Consider the following 15475-nt stretch of genomic DNA (forward strand, 5'->3'; position numbering starts at 1 on the left):
TTCCCACAACTTCCAGAAATGTGGGAAATCTCGCCCCACAATGACATCATGCATTAACAATGGTACTAAACCCACTGTGAACTTTACTGCACCAAACTGGGTGTTTATATCCACCATAGCAGTGTGATAATCACGGGCATCCCCATGTATGCAAATTACATCGATGGTCTTATCCTGCCATTTTCTGGGGTTTACTAAATCAGACTTTACCAAAGTCACCAAACTGCCTGAATCTAATAATGCATTTACATCTTTACCTTAAACAGAAATAGTGCACATTTGTTTCTCACCAGCTACATTAGGCAATGCAGTACATGCTGGCCGAGCATACAAAGACAAACAACGATTTATATATGCATCATCACATTGCATAAGTTCATCAGTCATTGGGCAATTAGCAATCACATGACATGGCATATGACATCTAAAGCATCTTATTAAGTCTTTACTAAGTCGCTTATAAGCCACAGACTTCCCTGGCTCAGTTTGCCAGTCTCTAGACCCTTCAGTCTCTCCAGAAGTAGGCACAATTCTATCAGATCTGCCAACCCCCTTTTCCCTTAGAACAGTCTTACCAGGTAATCCTTTAGTTCTCCGCGGTGGGGCTAGGGTGCGCTGTGGCAGATTCATCAGCTCCTCGGCTGCTGTGTACCTCTCCACCATCTCTACTAGCTGGTCAGCATTTTTGGGATCCCCATGGCTTACCCACTTGCGTAAGGTAATGGGCAGGGACCTTAAGTATTGATCCATTACCACCCGTTCCACCATCTGTGGACCTGTCAGGATCTCCGGCTGCAACGACTTCTTGGTAAGGTGGATGAGGTCGTTCATTTAAGAGCGATGAGGTTTGTCCATTTGGTAGGCCCAGTTGTGCACACGCTGTGCACGGACGGAAACTGTAACTCCCAGTCTGGTTAAAATTTCCTTTTTCAGCTTGTCATAGTTTATGGCATCCTGGTTATCCAAGTCAAAGTATGCCTTCTGCGGTTCCCCTGAAAGGAACGGTGCCACAAGTCCTGCCCACTGTTCCTTTGGCCAACCCTCTCGTTCAGCGGTTCTTTAAAATGTTATTAAGTAGGCTTCCACGTCATCTGCTGCCGTCATCTTTTGCAAAAAATGGCTAGCTCTTATTGATGTAGAACCGGCACCTGCTATACCTGGAACCCTTTCAACCACACTGGTTAGTTTCTGCACAACACCTTTTAAAGTATCCCGGTCTTTTCTTTGTTCTGCCTGTGTAGCCTCCAGTTGGGCATTCAGTCTGCAGTTTGTTTCATCCAGAGCCATCTGCTGCACCCTGGTAGCCTCCTGTTGTGCTCTGGTAGCCTCCTGTTGTGTTGCCACAGCATGCAGTATTGCTTTAAGCATCTCCTCCATCTTCTAAGGTGCAGAGAATCAGTCTTTGGAAAATGCAATATATAAGGGACTCTGGCCCTTTAAGGTGTTTTTTTTTCCACAGTGCCCGCATTCTCCACCAATTGTAAGGGAATTAGGTAGCGGGACAGTCGTCTCCTGGGGTAGACGGGTACTCGGTATCAGACACGCCAGTAAATTTCAGTCCGCACAGCAAAGATGTGGTACTACTGGCCTCAGCCAGTTTTATTTACAGGTTGTACATGAATAAAAAAAGAAAAACAAAAAGAAAACTCTATGCCTGTCCGGCACTAACTATACAATCAGGTATCCTAACTAACACAGTGCAGGCCTAATGCCTGGCACCATAAACCATGCAGACCATACAACCTGTTATGAATGCAGTCGGTTTTGCTCTCACAAGCTCCTCTCCCAAGGCTGAGAGAGAGTGTGACTGAACTGCAGCCTTTTTAAAGGACTATCACACCTGACCCCTGATAGATAAAACCTATTGCAGAGGGAGAACCACATTCTCTGTTGAATTTATTCCCTGGTTGTTTTCAGATAGCAGAAGACAGAAATCTTGGGGAAATATAGACCCCATCCACAACCTCTCCACATGGTCTGTCACAATACACACACACACACACACACACACACACACACACACACACACACACACACACACACACACACAGTGCTGAAAAGTATCTGCTCCTGCCCAATTTCTTCTATTTTTGCATATTTGTAAACACTTGAATATTTCAGATCATCAAACTACTTTACATTTTAGACAAAGATAACCCAAATAAGCACAAAATGCTGCTTTTAATATCTTAACAATGAGTGACGGATATATCTAGTCACAAGAAGGTGCTAGTTCCCACATCGTAACGGATATATCTGAGGCTCGTGTCTCGTGGGTACTACTACTGTATCCACAAGATCAGCGGCAGGAGAACGTCTATTATACATAATAAAGGCCTCCAGGTCTGTTATCAGTAACTGCCTATGAGGCTTGACCTAATACTGTAGATTGCCTGTCAATTTTACACTGACATATAAACCTACATAAAACCTCAACAAATATATGTGCCTATATTTATGCATTGATATTATCTGGTAACTGTGCACTTTACATTGTAGCAGTTTTGCTCTTTTGATGCATTAGTGGTGGGGCTTTGTATGGGGTGGATACACTATTTTGAGATGTATTGTTCTGTTAACCCTTAGGTATTTCAACATCTTACCTAACTGATATTTTCTCAGTATATGACCTTTTTTTATCAGTTTTTTCTATATATATTTTTTGATAATGTATTGTTGATATTTATCATGTAATAAAGATTTCTATATATTTCCCCTGTGCTTTTTGCTTATAGGTTGTCTAATTTTACACTGACAAACAATAATGCTTTGGTAAAAAAAAATATTACACATATATATTATCGCCGTGATCATAAAGACTCGAACAATGAAGTCAACACATTAATTAAACTGCCCGGTGAACGACGTATGAAAAAAAATAAACTACAAAATTCCTTATTCCCCCCCCACCCCCCAAAAAATAATTCAAAGTTAAAATTGATAAGTCGCATGTACCCCAAAATAGTAGCGATAAAAACGACACCTTATCTCGTAAAAAAACAAGCTTACATATCGCTAGATCGACTGAAATATAAAAAAATTAGAGCTCTTGAAATGCAACGAGGCAAAAACAGTAGTAAAACATTAAAAAAACTATACATATTTAGTATTGCCGCAATTGTACCAACCTATAGAATAAATGTAACATGTTATTTGCGCCGAATAGTGAACGCCGTAAATTTAAACCGCAAAAAACAGTGCAGGTGGGTTTTTTTCAATTCCTTAGCAAAAAAAAGTTTATAAAAGTTAATCAATCTACTATGTGTAGGGCTGGGCGATTCGCCCTCAAGTACTCTGCCAATTCTGTTTTTTAACAGAATTGTAGAATCGATTCTTTAGTCGTGCCATCGCGCTGAGCTGCAAGGGGAAGCTCCGCCCAGCTGCCTCGTCACTTCCTGGTCTGCCCCGTTCTGTCTCTGCTTCCCCATGGAATTGCTGTTCTGTACTTTAAAAAATGATACAGTACGGAACAGAAGTTCTGTGGGGAAGCAGAGACTATAGAGTATATAGCCACACCACCCTGTAGATACCGCCCCGCTGTAGATAGCACCCCTTTGCCGACCACACCTCCCCCCTTGTACCTTGTAGATCACACCACAACCACCTTATAGATCACGCTGCTGTAGATAGCATGCGCTTGCAGAACGCACCCCCCCTTGTACCTTGTAGATCGCACCACCCCCCCTTGTACCTTGTAGATCACACCACAACCCCCCCACCCAACCTTATAGATCGCGCCGCTTTAGCTCCCACTAGGAGCTGAATCCCCGGCCAAAGCATCGGCAACCTCTGGCCGAGGATTCAGCTCCTAGTGGTAGCTACAGCGGTGCGATTTACAAGTATGTGCATCCGTGTGCGGTGTGTGGTTTTCACGCACCCATTGACTTCAATGGGCGCGTAGGTGCGTGATAACTCACCAATATAGGACATGAAGCGAGTTTCACGCAAAGGGCTCTCGCTGCGTGAAAACTCCTGCATGTGTGAACGGCCCCATTGAAATGGGTCTGTGTGCTGCGCGTGATTTCCATGTGCAGCACACGAACGTTATTCACGTTCGTCTGAATGTGCCCTAAGGCTGTATTCACATCACCGTCTGTGTTCCGTTGAGGGGTTCCGTCTGAGGTTTTCGTCGGGTTAACCCCTCAGCGAAAAGCAAACTGAAACCTCAGCTTCCATTTCCCTCACCATTGAGCTCAATGGTGACGGAAACCTAGCTAATGGTTTCCGTCTGTCACCGTTGTGACAGGGTTCCGTCATTTTGATGGAATAGCGCAGTCGACTGATGGAAACCTCTGATGGAACCCCTCAACGGAAAGGCAAAGGTGGTGTGAACAGGCCCTAAATGACTATGATGCCAGGAGTCCTGTTCACATGTACCGTGATCAGGCCGCGAAATCCAGCTGACACACGGACCGTTTTTCACAGTCCAATCACGGTTGCGTGAATCCAGCAATGTCGGAGACCATCTGAGGTGGTGAAGGGCAGATGGGGATGTTAGTGCATGCAGTGCCTCATTGATTATAGATTATGTTAGGAGAAGACAAAAAATTGGATCCAGCGATGAGTTTGTTTGAGTCTGTTAAAATATAGGAAACTTCTTCCAAGTTTTATTAGCGAAGGATAAAAAACAAGTGCGGTGAAACATAAGTAATTCCCGAGTACAAAATAGAGGGATAATACAGCAATTTGAGCGGGAATTACTTATGTTTCACCGCACTTGTTTTTTATCCTTCGCTAATAAAACTTGGAAGAAGTTTCCTATATTTTAACAGACTCAAACAAACTCATCGCTGGATCCAATTTTTTGTCTTCTCCTATGCCTATACGTGTGCCGACATGGGGATCCGTGCGTGAGTGACTCTACATATCTACAAAAAGGTGAGCTGGAGGAATATTTTTTCTATAGATTATGTTACCCTGTTCCCTGCCGGGGAATACAGAAGTTATAATCAATTAGATAGACATTTTTCCAATTGTATTTATGATAAAATAAAGTATTTGCAGATGTTAAAAGTTGTGAAGTTACATACAATAATTATAGCAATATATGTTAAAAAGTTATTTATACAAAGAAAATGTATTAAATTATCTCTTGGTATTACTGTTAAATAAACAGAAAAAAAATAAAATCAAGATTCAAAATCGAATATCGCTCAAAGTGTTGAAAAAATATCAAGATTTTATTTTTGGGCAAAATCGCCCAGCCCAAACTACGTGCACACAAAAATAGTACAATTGAAAAATACAACTTGTCCTGAAAAAAATAAGCCCTCATACGGCTATGTCAACAGAAAAATAAAAAAATTTGGATTGTTAGGAATGCGACAGTGAAAAAAATTAAAAATAGTGCTTGGTTATTAACGCCCAATAGGGCCTGATCATTAAGGGGTTAAAGGATGATTTATTTTATTGAAGAGATAATACTGTTCAGCCCTACCTGGCCCTATGTGAAAAAGTTATTGCCCCTTTAGCTACTAAATCAACCAGTTAACCAAATTCAATTGACAATTGGGTTAAATTTTACTAGTCACACCCAGGCATGATTACTGTCAGACCTGGTGAATCTAAAAATCACGTAAATGGAACCTGTATGGCAATGTGTAACAGGCTAGAAGGTCTCAAAAAGCAGCAAATGACGCCGCGTTCTAAAGAGATTCAAATACAGATGCCAAACAAAGTCATTGAAATCTAAATCTGGAAAGGGTTACAAAGCCATTGCTAAGGCTCTGAGACTCCAGCGAACCACAGTGCGAGCCATTATCCACAAATGGAGAAAACTTGGAACTGGAACTTGGAACTGTGGTGTGCCATCTAGTACCATGTACTAAAATTTCATCTAGAGCGCAACAACTCCTCGTCCAGGAGGTCACACAAGCATCCAGGTGAACATCTAAGTTCAAAGTGCAAACCACTGATGACCAAAAAGTAGAAGACAAAGGCTTGTCTCGCATTTGTCAAAAAACATCTAGGTGAACCCTAAAATATCTAGATGGCCCCTTTTTTCTGGCCACCCTTCCATGAAAATAATACTTATACAGTATTTTTCTAATTGTTCTGTCATAAACAAACATTTTATGTGCTTACAGAGGCCTGCAGCTCATGTTAAATAGCTATTTGTTTTTCTTTATGTCTTTGAGCATTAAATGGTCTGACCTTGGACTAAATTTGCTGGAACACCCACTACTGGGAAGGTTTACGACTATCTTGTAGGCTTTCCATTTGTAAACAATTCATCTCCCCAAAGAATGGTGACGTTTAAATTGTTTGGAGATGGCCTCATAAGCCTTCCCAGATTGATTAGCAGCACCAATTGCTTCTCTGATGTCATGGCTGATGTACTTTCTTTGTGTCATGATGTAGACACAGACTTGAGTGCTCCAGAACACCAAATATGAAACTTAATTAACGTAATTCAAAAACTCCTTTCCTGCTAGTATAGATTCAAATCAATGAAGGCTTTCCACTACTTTCTATAGAACGGCTGTGAGTACTCACGAGCATTACAAAAGCTGGTCAATGTTCTAGCTTGTAGTTGGTGTTCCAATTCTGCGAAAAAGAGTTAGATGAGGAGGAGTCAGAGCTCTCAGCAATTCGATTAATGGGTGAGATTTACTAAGCAAAATGTGCCAGAAACGGTGATCTAGGCTTGTGTGTGGCTGCTCAGCCATAAAAACCTGATCCATGGAGCTCCCTCTGAATAGCTCTTCTGTTGACATTGCTAGTAAGTATTGTAGTACAGCTAATCCTAGAGTTTCACCGAAGCCTAAATGGGTTGTTCCATTTGGGACAACCTCTTTTCTAAATGCACCTGCTTCGGCAATCAACTAAAGCTGCCCATAAACTTTAGATAGCTGTCGGCTATTGCTTGCGAATACCCAATACACATGCACACTCCGACGGTGAAGCATGCATGTGTTTTCAAAGGGGAAAAGAAAGAAAGCCGCTGCTAGAGGAGTCTGGCAGCGACTATCTGCTAATAAACAAACAAATGAGGCAAGTTGAAATTTTACATCAGGCATGTTGAAATCTGCCGTCTGGGGAGCGTCGGGCTGCCACCATACATATTAGATGGCCAGCTGGTCCCACTGAAATCGATGGGATCGACGGACATATATCTAATGTGGCCAGCTTATGTGTGTTTGGCCAGCTGCTATGACCCCTGGTAAACAGCTGTTATTGCATATTTCGCAGGGTAAATGTAATATTATACAACACTCAAATGAATTTATGACTATGTAATACATGATTGCGCCAAGTCTGCCAGAGTGGCAGCCATTTTTTCCAGCTAAGAGAGGCGGTCCCAAGTGGAACCATCCAAAAATTTTTCCCATCTGTCATAATAGCAAAAAAGAAATGTGTGTTAAAAACCTTACATTTAAACAGTAAATATAGTAAATATAACAGTAAAGCAATTTATAATCTATATATTCAATGTTTTAATATATATTAGCACCCAGAGAGAACATCTTCTGTTTAATTGATAAATATTTGTCTTCTTTGAACCTAACAATAGACTAAGAAACAACAGACTTAGGCCTCATGCACACGACCGTATTTTTTCCCACCCGTAAATACTGGCGTAAATACGGGTCCGGTGTCACACGTATTCCACCCGTTTTGCACCAGTATTTACGAACCCGTGCCCGTAAATATGGGTCCGGTGTCACCCGTATTCCACCCGTATTTACGGGCAAGTTTTTGGCGGCAAAATAGCACTGCACTAATCGGCAGCCCCTTCTCTCTATCAGTGCAGGATAGAGAGTATGGGACAGCCTTTTCTGTAATAAAAGTTAAATAAATTCATACTTACCCGGCCGTTGTCTTGGTGACGCGTCCCTCTCTTCACATCCAGCCCGACATCCCTGGATGACGCGGCAGTCCATGTGACCGCTGCAGCCTGTGATTGACCTGTGATTGGCTGCAGCGGTCACATGGCCTGAAACGTCATCCAGGACGTCGGGCCGGATGTCGAGAGGGAAGCGTCACCAAGGCAACGGGCGGGAGACCGGACTGGAGGAAGCAGGAAGTTGTCGGTAAGTATGAAAGTCTTTTATTTTTTACAGGTTTATACTGATCGGTAGTCACTGTCCAGGGTGCTGAAAGAGTTACTGCCGATCAGTTAACTCTTTCAGCTCCCTGGACAGTGACTATTTACTGACGTCGCTTAGCAACGCTGCCGTAATGACGGGTGCACACATGTAGCCACCCGTCATTACAGAGCTCCATAGACTTCTATGGACTGTCCGTGCCGTTATTACGGCCTGAAATAGGACATGTTCTATCTTTTTCAACGGCACGGGCACCTTCCCGTGAGAAAACGGGAAGGCACCCGTCGCCAATAGAAGTCTATGAGCCCGTTATTACGGGTCGTAATTACGACCCGTAATAACGGGAGTTTTTACGGTCGTGTGCATGAGGCCTAACACATTTCTTGAGAAAACTGTATAATTTGTCCATTTTTGTGAACCAGAATTGACCTCTAGATACCTGTGCTATCATATGTGGAAAAAAAAAAAGTTTAAATCTGTAATTTCAAGCGGCACGGATTGACTACAAAAAAAAAAGCCTTTCCCAGTGAAAGGCTTAGAGAAAGGCTTTCGTGATCTCCCAAGATGAGATCTAATACAGACATGTTGCATTAAAAAAGTTTGAAGAAGATGAAAGCATTTTGTACACAAAATGAGAATTGGAGCTGTAATGACGGGGTAGGGAGACAGACAGGTGAGCCCTAATCTACCCGCCACTCAGTCCCTGCCTACTTGCACGGCCTGTCCTAGGCGACGGCGTACAACTGGGCGACTGTCCCTACGCTCAATAAGTGCATGACAGACAAACAGACAAGGGTACACATAAGCTAAGGGAAATGGGACAGTTGCCCACGGCAACACCGTGAGCAACAAGAGTAGTGAACGAGCCGAGTCAAACCAGGAGTGTACGAGGTACCAAACGCAGAGCAGGAGAGTAGTCAGTACAGCCAGGGTCAATTTGAAGCAGAGGTCAATAGTACTAGCAGGAACAGCAGAGCCAGGAAACCAGACAGAATCACAGGCAAGGAAGAGCAGGAAATGAAGGTATAAATAGACCGAGGGCGGGAGCTAGCTCCATCTGGCCAGGCTGTGATAGGTTCTCCCACTCCTCAGCCTACCAGCATGAGTGGTAGCAGATCGAGTCACTATCAGACTTAGGAGCAGGTGCAGACTGATTAACCACAGGCGTCGACACAGAAGCTGTGTCTGGCAGATCCTTTACAGGAGCCTTTTCTTCATTGCTTCAAGATCAGTTGACAGTGTCACCTGATAATCGTTTGCTAGTCATACAAGACAGACTATCAACAGTTTATTAATACAGTGTGTACAGGGCAATTAAAAGGTCCTCATGAAGTTCACAGTAACCATGTACACATTCAGTAACACTTCTGTTCAAGGATCCAGTTGATATGTGACTGATCAAGAGACAAATAAATTACTCACCAGAGGTTGACTAGAAATGGATGCTCAAGACCTTGCATGATCTGCAGTTCTTTAAACACATTCCTCACTTCATCACGCTCTACACATTTCTGTTTGTTCATGTATTTCATCGCATACATTTTCTTTGTATCATTTTTTTGAACGATGCAAACCTGGTAAAGAAGACAATGTTACTGTAAAGATTACATAGCTATTCAGGCAAGTAATTGTTAATTATTCTAAATTAAAGACTGATTTCTGTAGCTTCATAATAAATAGCTGTACTATTGCTGAACTATAAATACTTTACATTTTATTCTGGGTTACATATTACATAGTTGATAAGGTTGAAAAAAAGACACAGGTCCATCAGTCAAACCTATAATCCTACCGTGTTAATCCAGAGGAAGGCAAGAACTCCCATGATGTGGATGCCAGTTGCCTCATTAGAGGAAAATTCCTCCCCAACTCCAAATATAGCAATCACAAAAAATCCCCGGATCAACGCGCCACCTCCAGAATCTATTACTCATAATTTCTAATATTATATTTTTCAAGAAAGGCATCAAGGCTCTCCTTGAACTTGCTCAACAAAATCAACCATCACAACATCCTGTGGCAGAGAATTCTAAAGTCTCACTACTCTTACAGAAAAGGATCCTCGTCTTTGATTATGATGAAATCTTCTTTCCTCTAGACGCAGAGAATGTCCCCTTGTCATGGTTAATATACTTAAAAAGTAGTAGCACAGCTTAAAATAAAAATGAAATGCATTAGCTAAATTACATGCTGTTCACACTTTTTTAATTTATGTGGTCCTCTTACCATATATTCATAGACCTGTCCGAGAGTCTTGGGTCTAAACAGATAAAATGTATTTTTGCCTGCTATGATGATGATTCAGTGTTTTCCACCCTTTTTAAAATGAAGAAACCTATAATTTCTTCCCATCCCCAAAATCCCTACTCTTATTTTTGCCTTACTGACCATATTGTAAAACAGTCTTCCATGGAATCATTCAACAAGTTAAGGGCCTTTACATGGGGGATTTATTGTATAAAATATCTTAAGTTCATTGGCTAGTGTAAACAGGTTCACGAATTACTCAATTGTTGTTGATAGAATAGTTTATGTAGGCCTAAAAATTATAATTTGTCGGCGTTATACCTCCTTCTGTAAAAATGCATTTTTGATACGAGCAGCAGGACTATTCCTGCACACTCTTCTTCTCCAAGCTATTGAGCAATAGCTTTAGCAGTTGCTGAGAACAATGCTGAACGGCTGAATCATCAGTGTAGGTCAGATGACCACTCTGAGGTGATTACCGGTGTCTTAACAGAGAGCGACCTGATCTCTGCCCACAGCATTCGGGTGTCGGCTATAGTACTTGCTATATGTGTTTGCCATGTGAGAATCAGATCATATGTTCCAGTCTAGTGTCTTGGAACAAATAGAAGTTGACTTGGTTTCCCTGGGGGAGCATGGACTTGAACCTGTGAGAGCAGCTCAGAAATATCCTGCGTCAACCCTGCCATTATATAACCATGAGGAATGATGGGAGAAGGTGAAGGGGTCACCACATGCTGCTGTAAAAAACTGTGAAAAAGGGAATCAACTTTTTTGTTCAGTGTTTGTATTTCCATTTAAATCTTATCATCAATGGATTCATCCAAGGAGTCAGGGGTTTTCCTTTAAAGTGACTGTCTATCTTTCGATACATGTAATTTTTAAGTCCAACATTCTGGGCTGATAAATTTATTTATACATCTCTATAGGGAACAGAGCTCTGTTTTTTTCTTATACAAAGCTTGAAATCCCCTGCATAGACATGGAGTTACATAATAAAATTCTGACTGCAGTCATCACACCGCTAACCCTCACTGTCCCAAACACTGTCCAGAATAGAGTCCTTAAACTGCAAACACTGTTCATAGCACAGCCCCCAGGAAAAGACTAGGAACCAGAGGCAATAAAAACAGCACCAGATCGGAAACTCAAGGAAACTAGGTAAGCAGAAAAGAACAAAATGAAACAGGATGAAACTAACTAACTAATAGGATGAAACACAAGCAAACACGGACTGTGGAAATACTTAGGTAGAGCTTGAAATACACAACACTAGACTGGAACACACAATCTGATTCTCATATGGCAAATACACATAGCAAGCGCTATAGCCAACACCCAAATTCTGAAGCCAGGGATTCTTAACCCCCATAATGATAACCAATGCGACTTTTTACCATGCCACAATGCCGACTTTTAGTGGCGATGTGTCAGAAGCTAGGCATGGGTGTCCTATGCTGGGATTTCTTTTGATAGCCTGTCTCCTGCTTACGGCCGGGATAGAAGTTATCTCCGATCCCGTTGCTTGATTTCTTAGATGCCGCGATTAAAACCGACCGTGCTGTTGGGAGTAGTTTCCAAGGGAGGGGACTTCCTCAGTCACCTCCGCGACCATGGCAACCAGTGGCCTAATGAAGGTTTCCAGGTCTGTCAACAGGGAATGCTTATAGATTTCGATTTATCTTATAGATAAATTAGATTTATCTCAACTTATAACAATCAGTGGCAGGTTATGAGATCAATATTAGAAAAACATTGGCCTATTTTAAATACAGAACCTGCCCTAGCGACTGCCTTACCAGTCAAACCCCAGATGACCGCTCGAAGGAGCAAAAACCTTAAAGACATTTTGGTAAAAAGTCATTATGTACCGATAAAACCTAATCCCTTCTCGACACGAGGCCCCATTCAGGGGTGTTATCCATGTGGCGACTGCGTGGCTTGTGCCAATATATCACGTACAACAACTTTTGATTCTGTTAACGGACGTCGGTTTAAAATTTTGCATTACATTTCATGTAGCTCTACTCATGTCATTTATTATGCAAAATGTGGATGCTCCAAGATCTATGTTGGGCTCACTTCTAGGCAACTCAGAATTCAGATCCGTGAACATGTTAGGGACATAATGGCCGCCAAAGAAATTGACGATATGTCTCTATTAAAGACCATCCCCAAACATTTTAAAATACACCATGGATGCGACCCTAAAACTCTCTTGGCCTGTGGGATAGATATTGTACATTGTGGTGTCAGAGGGGGTAACGCAAAGAAGATCCTAGAACAAAAAGAGTGCAGATGGATCACCACGTTGGGCACTTTGACTCCGTCTGGGCTCAATGAACAACTGAGTTTTTCTGCCTTTTTATAATATCTTATTTTCCCATTGAATTTTTTAAGTAATTTTTATTTAGAGAGGCCCTAAAAGGTGTGTTCTGTCCGTTGTATGATAATAACTTTTGCTTTTTGCTGTTTTGAATTTAGTAATTGAATGATGCCTGCAGGATCTAATGTTCTGGATGTCCTGGAACCACGACATTCTGATGAATATTTGTGTAACCAACTACTTTGGAGATCGAAGAAGGGAGATTTTTCAGTAGTCATGTCTTTAGATAATACTTTGTTTTTTTGTGTATTGTATACAGGTTCTTCTATATAAATAAATGTATTCCTCATGTGTCTAAATGTACTGTGACCATCTATCAGTAGTATTGTAGTATTGATCACTTTTCAATACAGAGTAATTTACTAGCGTGTATCTATTACTTTTTTGTTATTATTTTTGTTCTATTCAAGTCACTTTTTATTATTAGTGTTAATTTCAATATTTCTTATACACCGTATATCCAATCACTTATATATATTGAATTTAATGTATAAATTTCACTCATCACTGTGTATTCAGTTATTTATTTACTGATTTATGCACTTATTTACGCTTCTCACTTTTATTTATTTATTTATTTATGAACTTAGCATTATTCTTCTTTTTTCACCTTTTATATAGTGATGCCTTTTTCTTCCCATCCCTTCATACTTCAGACTGTTTATCATTTTTATGTTCATTTCTTATTTTTATAACATGCTCTATTTATGTGACATATAATTCCTATTCAACTCTTGGTTGATTATGTTATATTATTTTCTTAATTTACTTTGTAGACACGCCTGATGGTCTCTGATAGATGACATGGGAAACTACATCGATACACATACAAAGACACTTACACTCAGATCACTCCTTTCCTTGGGGTAGCGCCTGCCATGTGAATGCCGAGTGTCCGTCTCTGTCTCCCTTCGTCTGTTCACTGGCGCGGTGCGTGCGCTGTTTCCATGGAGACGCGTCTTTGGCGACGCGCACGCGCGGCGCCAGTGTGACGACGGGGGATGGAGGTCTCGTGACCTCGAGCACTTCCTGACATGCGCCGGAGACCTAGGAAACGGACGCACCAGAACATACTTGCGGGCATCAGCTGGGACTATTTATACGGACTAGACAGACAATATTTTACACCCCCTGAGGAAGCGACACAAGCGAAACGCGCGTCGGGGTGCCTCAAACGTTAGGTGGATCAGTCTATTCCCATAAACTTCATGGGTAAGCGATTATTTACTCATTTCCCTGGTATTTGCCAGGTGGACTGTTTATATACCGGGTTTTTTTCAGGTTATACCTTTTTCTTGTCTTCTACCCGGGACCAGGCAATAGGTGGGGTTAAATACAACTCCTTGTGGCATTTATTTGTATGCTGCTAACCTGATACACATTTGCTAGTTCATTGTTGGAATTAGGAAGTGTCGTTTCAGGGTACCAGCACTGTCTGCATGAAACAGTACTTTGCCTTTTTCCTTCATTGTACAGTTAGTAGAATTCTCTGCCTGTAATATTTATAGCATACCTGCGTAGAAGGTCTAGATTTCGATCTATCCATTTACCCTTCAATTTTTAATACCTCGTTGTGTATTTGTGTTTTTATAATGGAATTTTTGATGTAACAATAAAGGTATATTTATTTCTCTGTACATTTATGGCTTAAGACTCCTGTTTCTCATAGTTTTCAAGGGAATGCTTATAGGATGCCTGTCAGTCTTAGGGTATGTTCACACGAGGTCATTACGTCCGTAATTGACGGACGTATTTCGGACGCAAGTACTGGACCGAACACAGTGCAGGGAGCCGGGCTCCTAGCATCATAGTTACGTACGATGCTAGGAGTCCCTGCATCTCCGTGGAACTGCTGTCCCGTACTGTAATCATGTTTTCAGTACGAGACAGTTGTCCTGCAGCGAGGCAGGGACACCTAGCGTCGTACATAACTATGATGCTAGGAACCCGGCCCCCTGTAGTGTGTTCGGTCCGGTACTTGCGGCCGAAATACCTCGTGTGAACATACCCTTACACTGACAGTCATAATATACTGCAATAAAGAAGTATTACAGTGTATTTAAGGATCAAACAATCACATAGTTAAGTCCCATAGAGGGACTAAAAAAATCTTAAAAAAAATAGATCAATAAAGTTTATAATAAAAAAAATGAAAAATCCCAAGTACAAAAAATATGAAAAATATGTTTTAGACACACGTCTGGTAGCCATCTTGTTGACTTTCACTGTGGGCTGCTCCACTGTAGAGTGTTGTTTGGCCCTCGTACACCTTCATAGCCGATGTTCACCTCTTACATTAATGACACGTGGTGCTCTGCAGTTTCCATGTCGGTTATTCCCAATGGTGCCATTTGTCCACTCACGATACACTTTCACCACAGCAGCACGCAAATAGTTCACAAACTGCGCTGTTAGAGAAATACTGCCACCCTTGGCCCGAAAGCCAATAATCATCCCTTTTTGCAACTGATAAATTGCCCATTTTACCCATAGCAAAAACAAATGATAGGTGTTCAGACAGCCTATCGTACACCTTATATACCAACCAAGTCAGACCACGACTCATCACTTTCTTCATGGGCAAGAAAGTAGGAGGTGGTCATAATAATGTGACTCGACTGTGTATATCAACAATGGCTCTTATAAAACCAGGTAAAGTGTCTGGATCACAGACCCAATTTAACCAGAACCAAAAAATGTACCACACATTCGTAAGTGGGGTCAATTACTTGTAGCTAGCATGATGGATGCTGGAAAACTCATAGGAGGGTACACCTCGAAGCGCTTTCGCACC

The 15475-nt window shown here is 41.6% G+C and overlaps 1 protein-coding gene across 3 annotated transcripts in view; it reads right to left on the bottom strand.

Moving 5' to 3' along the window:
• STK32A (serine/threonine kinase 32A) overlaps window positions 1-15475 on the bottom strand; it is a 224000-nt gene that overhangs the window by 124163 nt on the left and 84362 nt on the right. For all 3 annotated transcript variants that reach the window (XM_075860026.1, XM_075860027.1, XM_075860028.1), the window contains exon 4: window positions 9471-9622. In XM_075860026.1, coding sequence (XP_075716141.1) covers window positions 9471-9622 — 152 coding nt within the window. The remainder of the gene's footprint in view (window positions 1-9470; window positions 9623-15475) is intronic.

Source organism: Rhinoderma darwinii, chromosome 3 (genome assembly GCF_050947455.1).
Source record: "Rhinoderma darwinii isolate aRhiDar2 chromosome 3, aRhiDar2.hap1, whole genome shotgun sequence".
Classification (NCBI taxonomy): domain Eukaryota; kingdom Metazoa; phylum Chordata; class Amphibia; order Anura; family Rhinodermatidae; genus Rhinoderma; species Rhinoderma darwinii.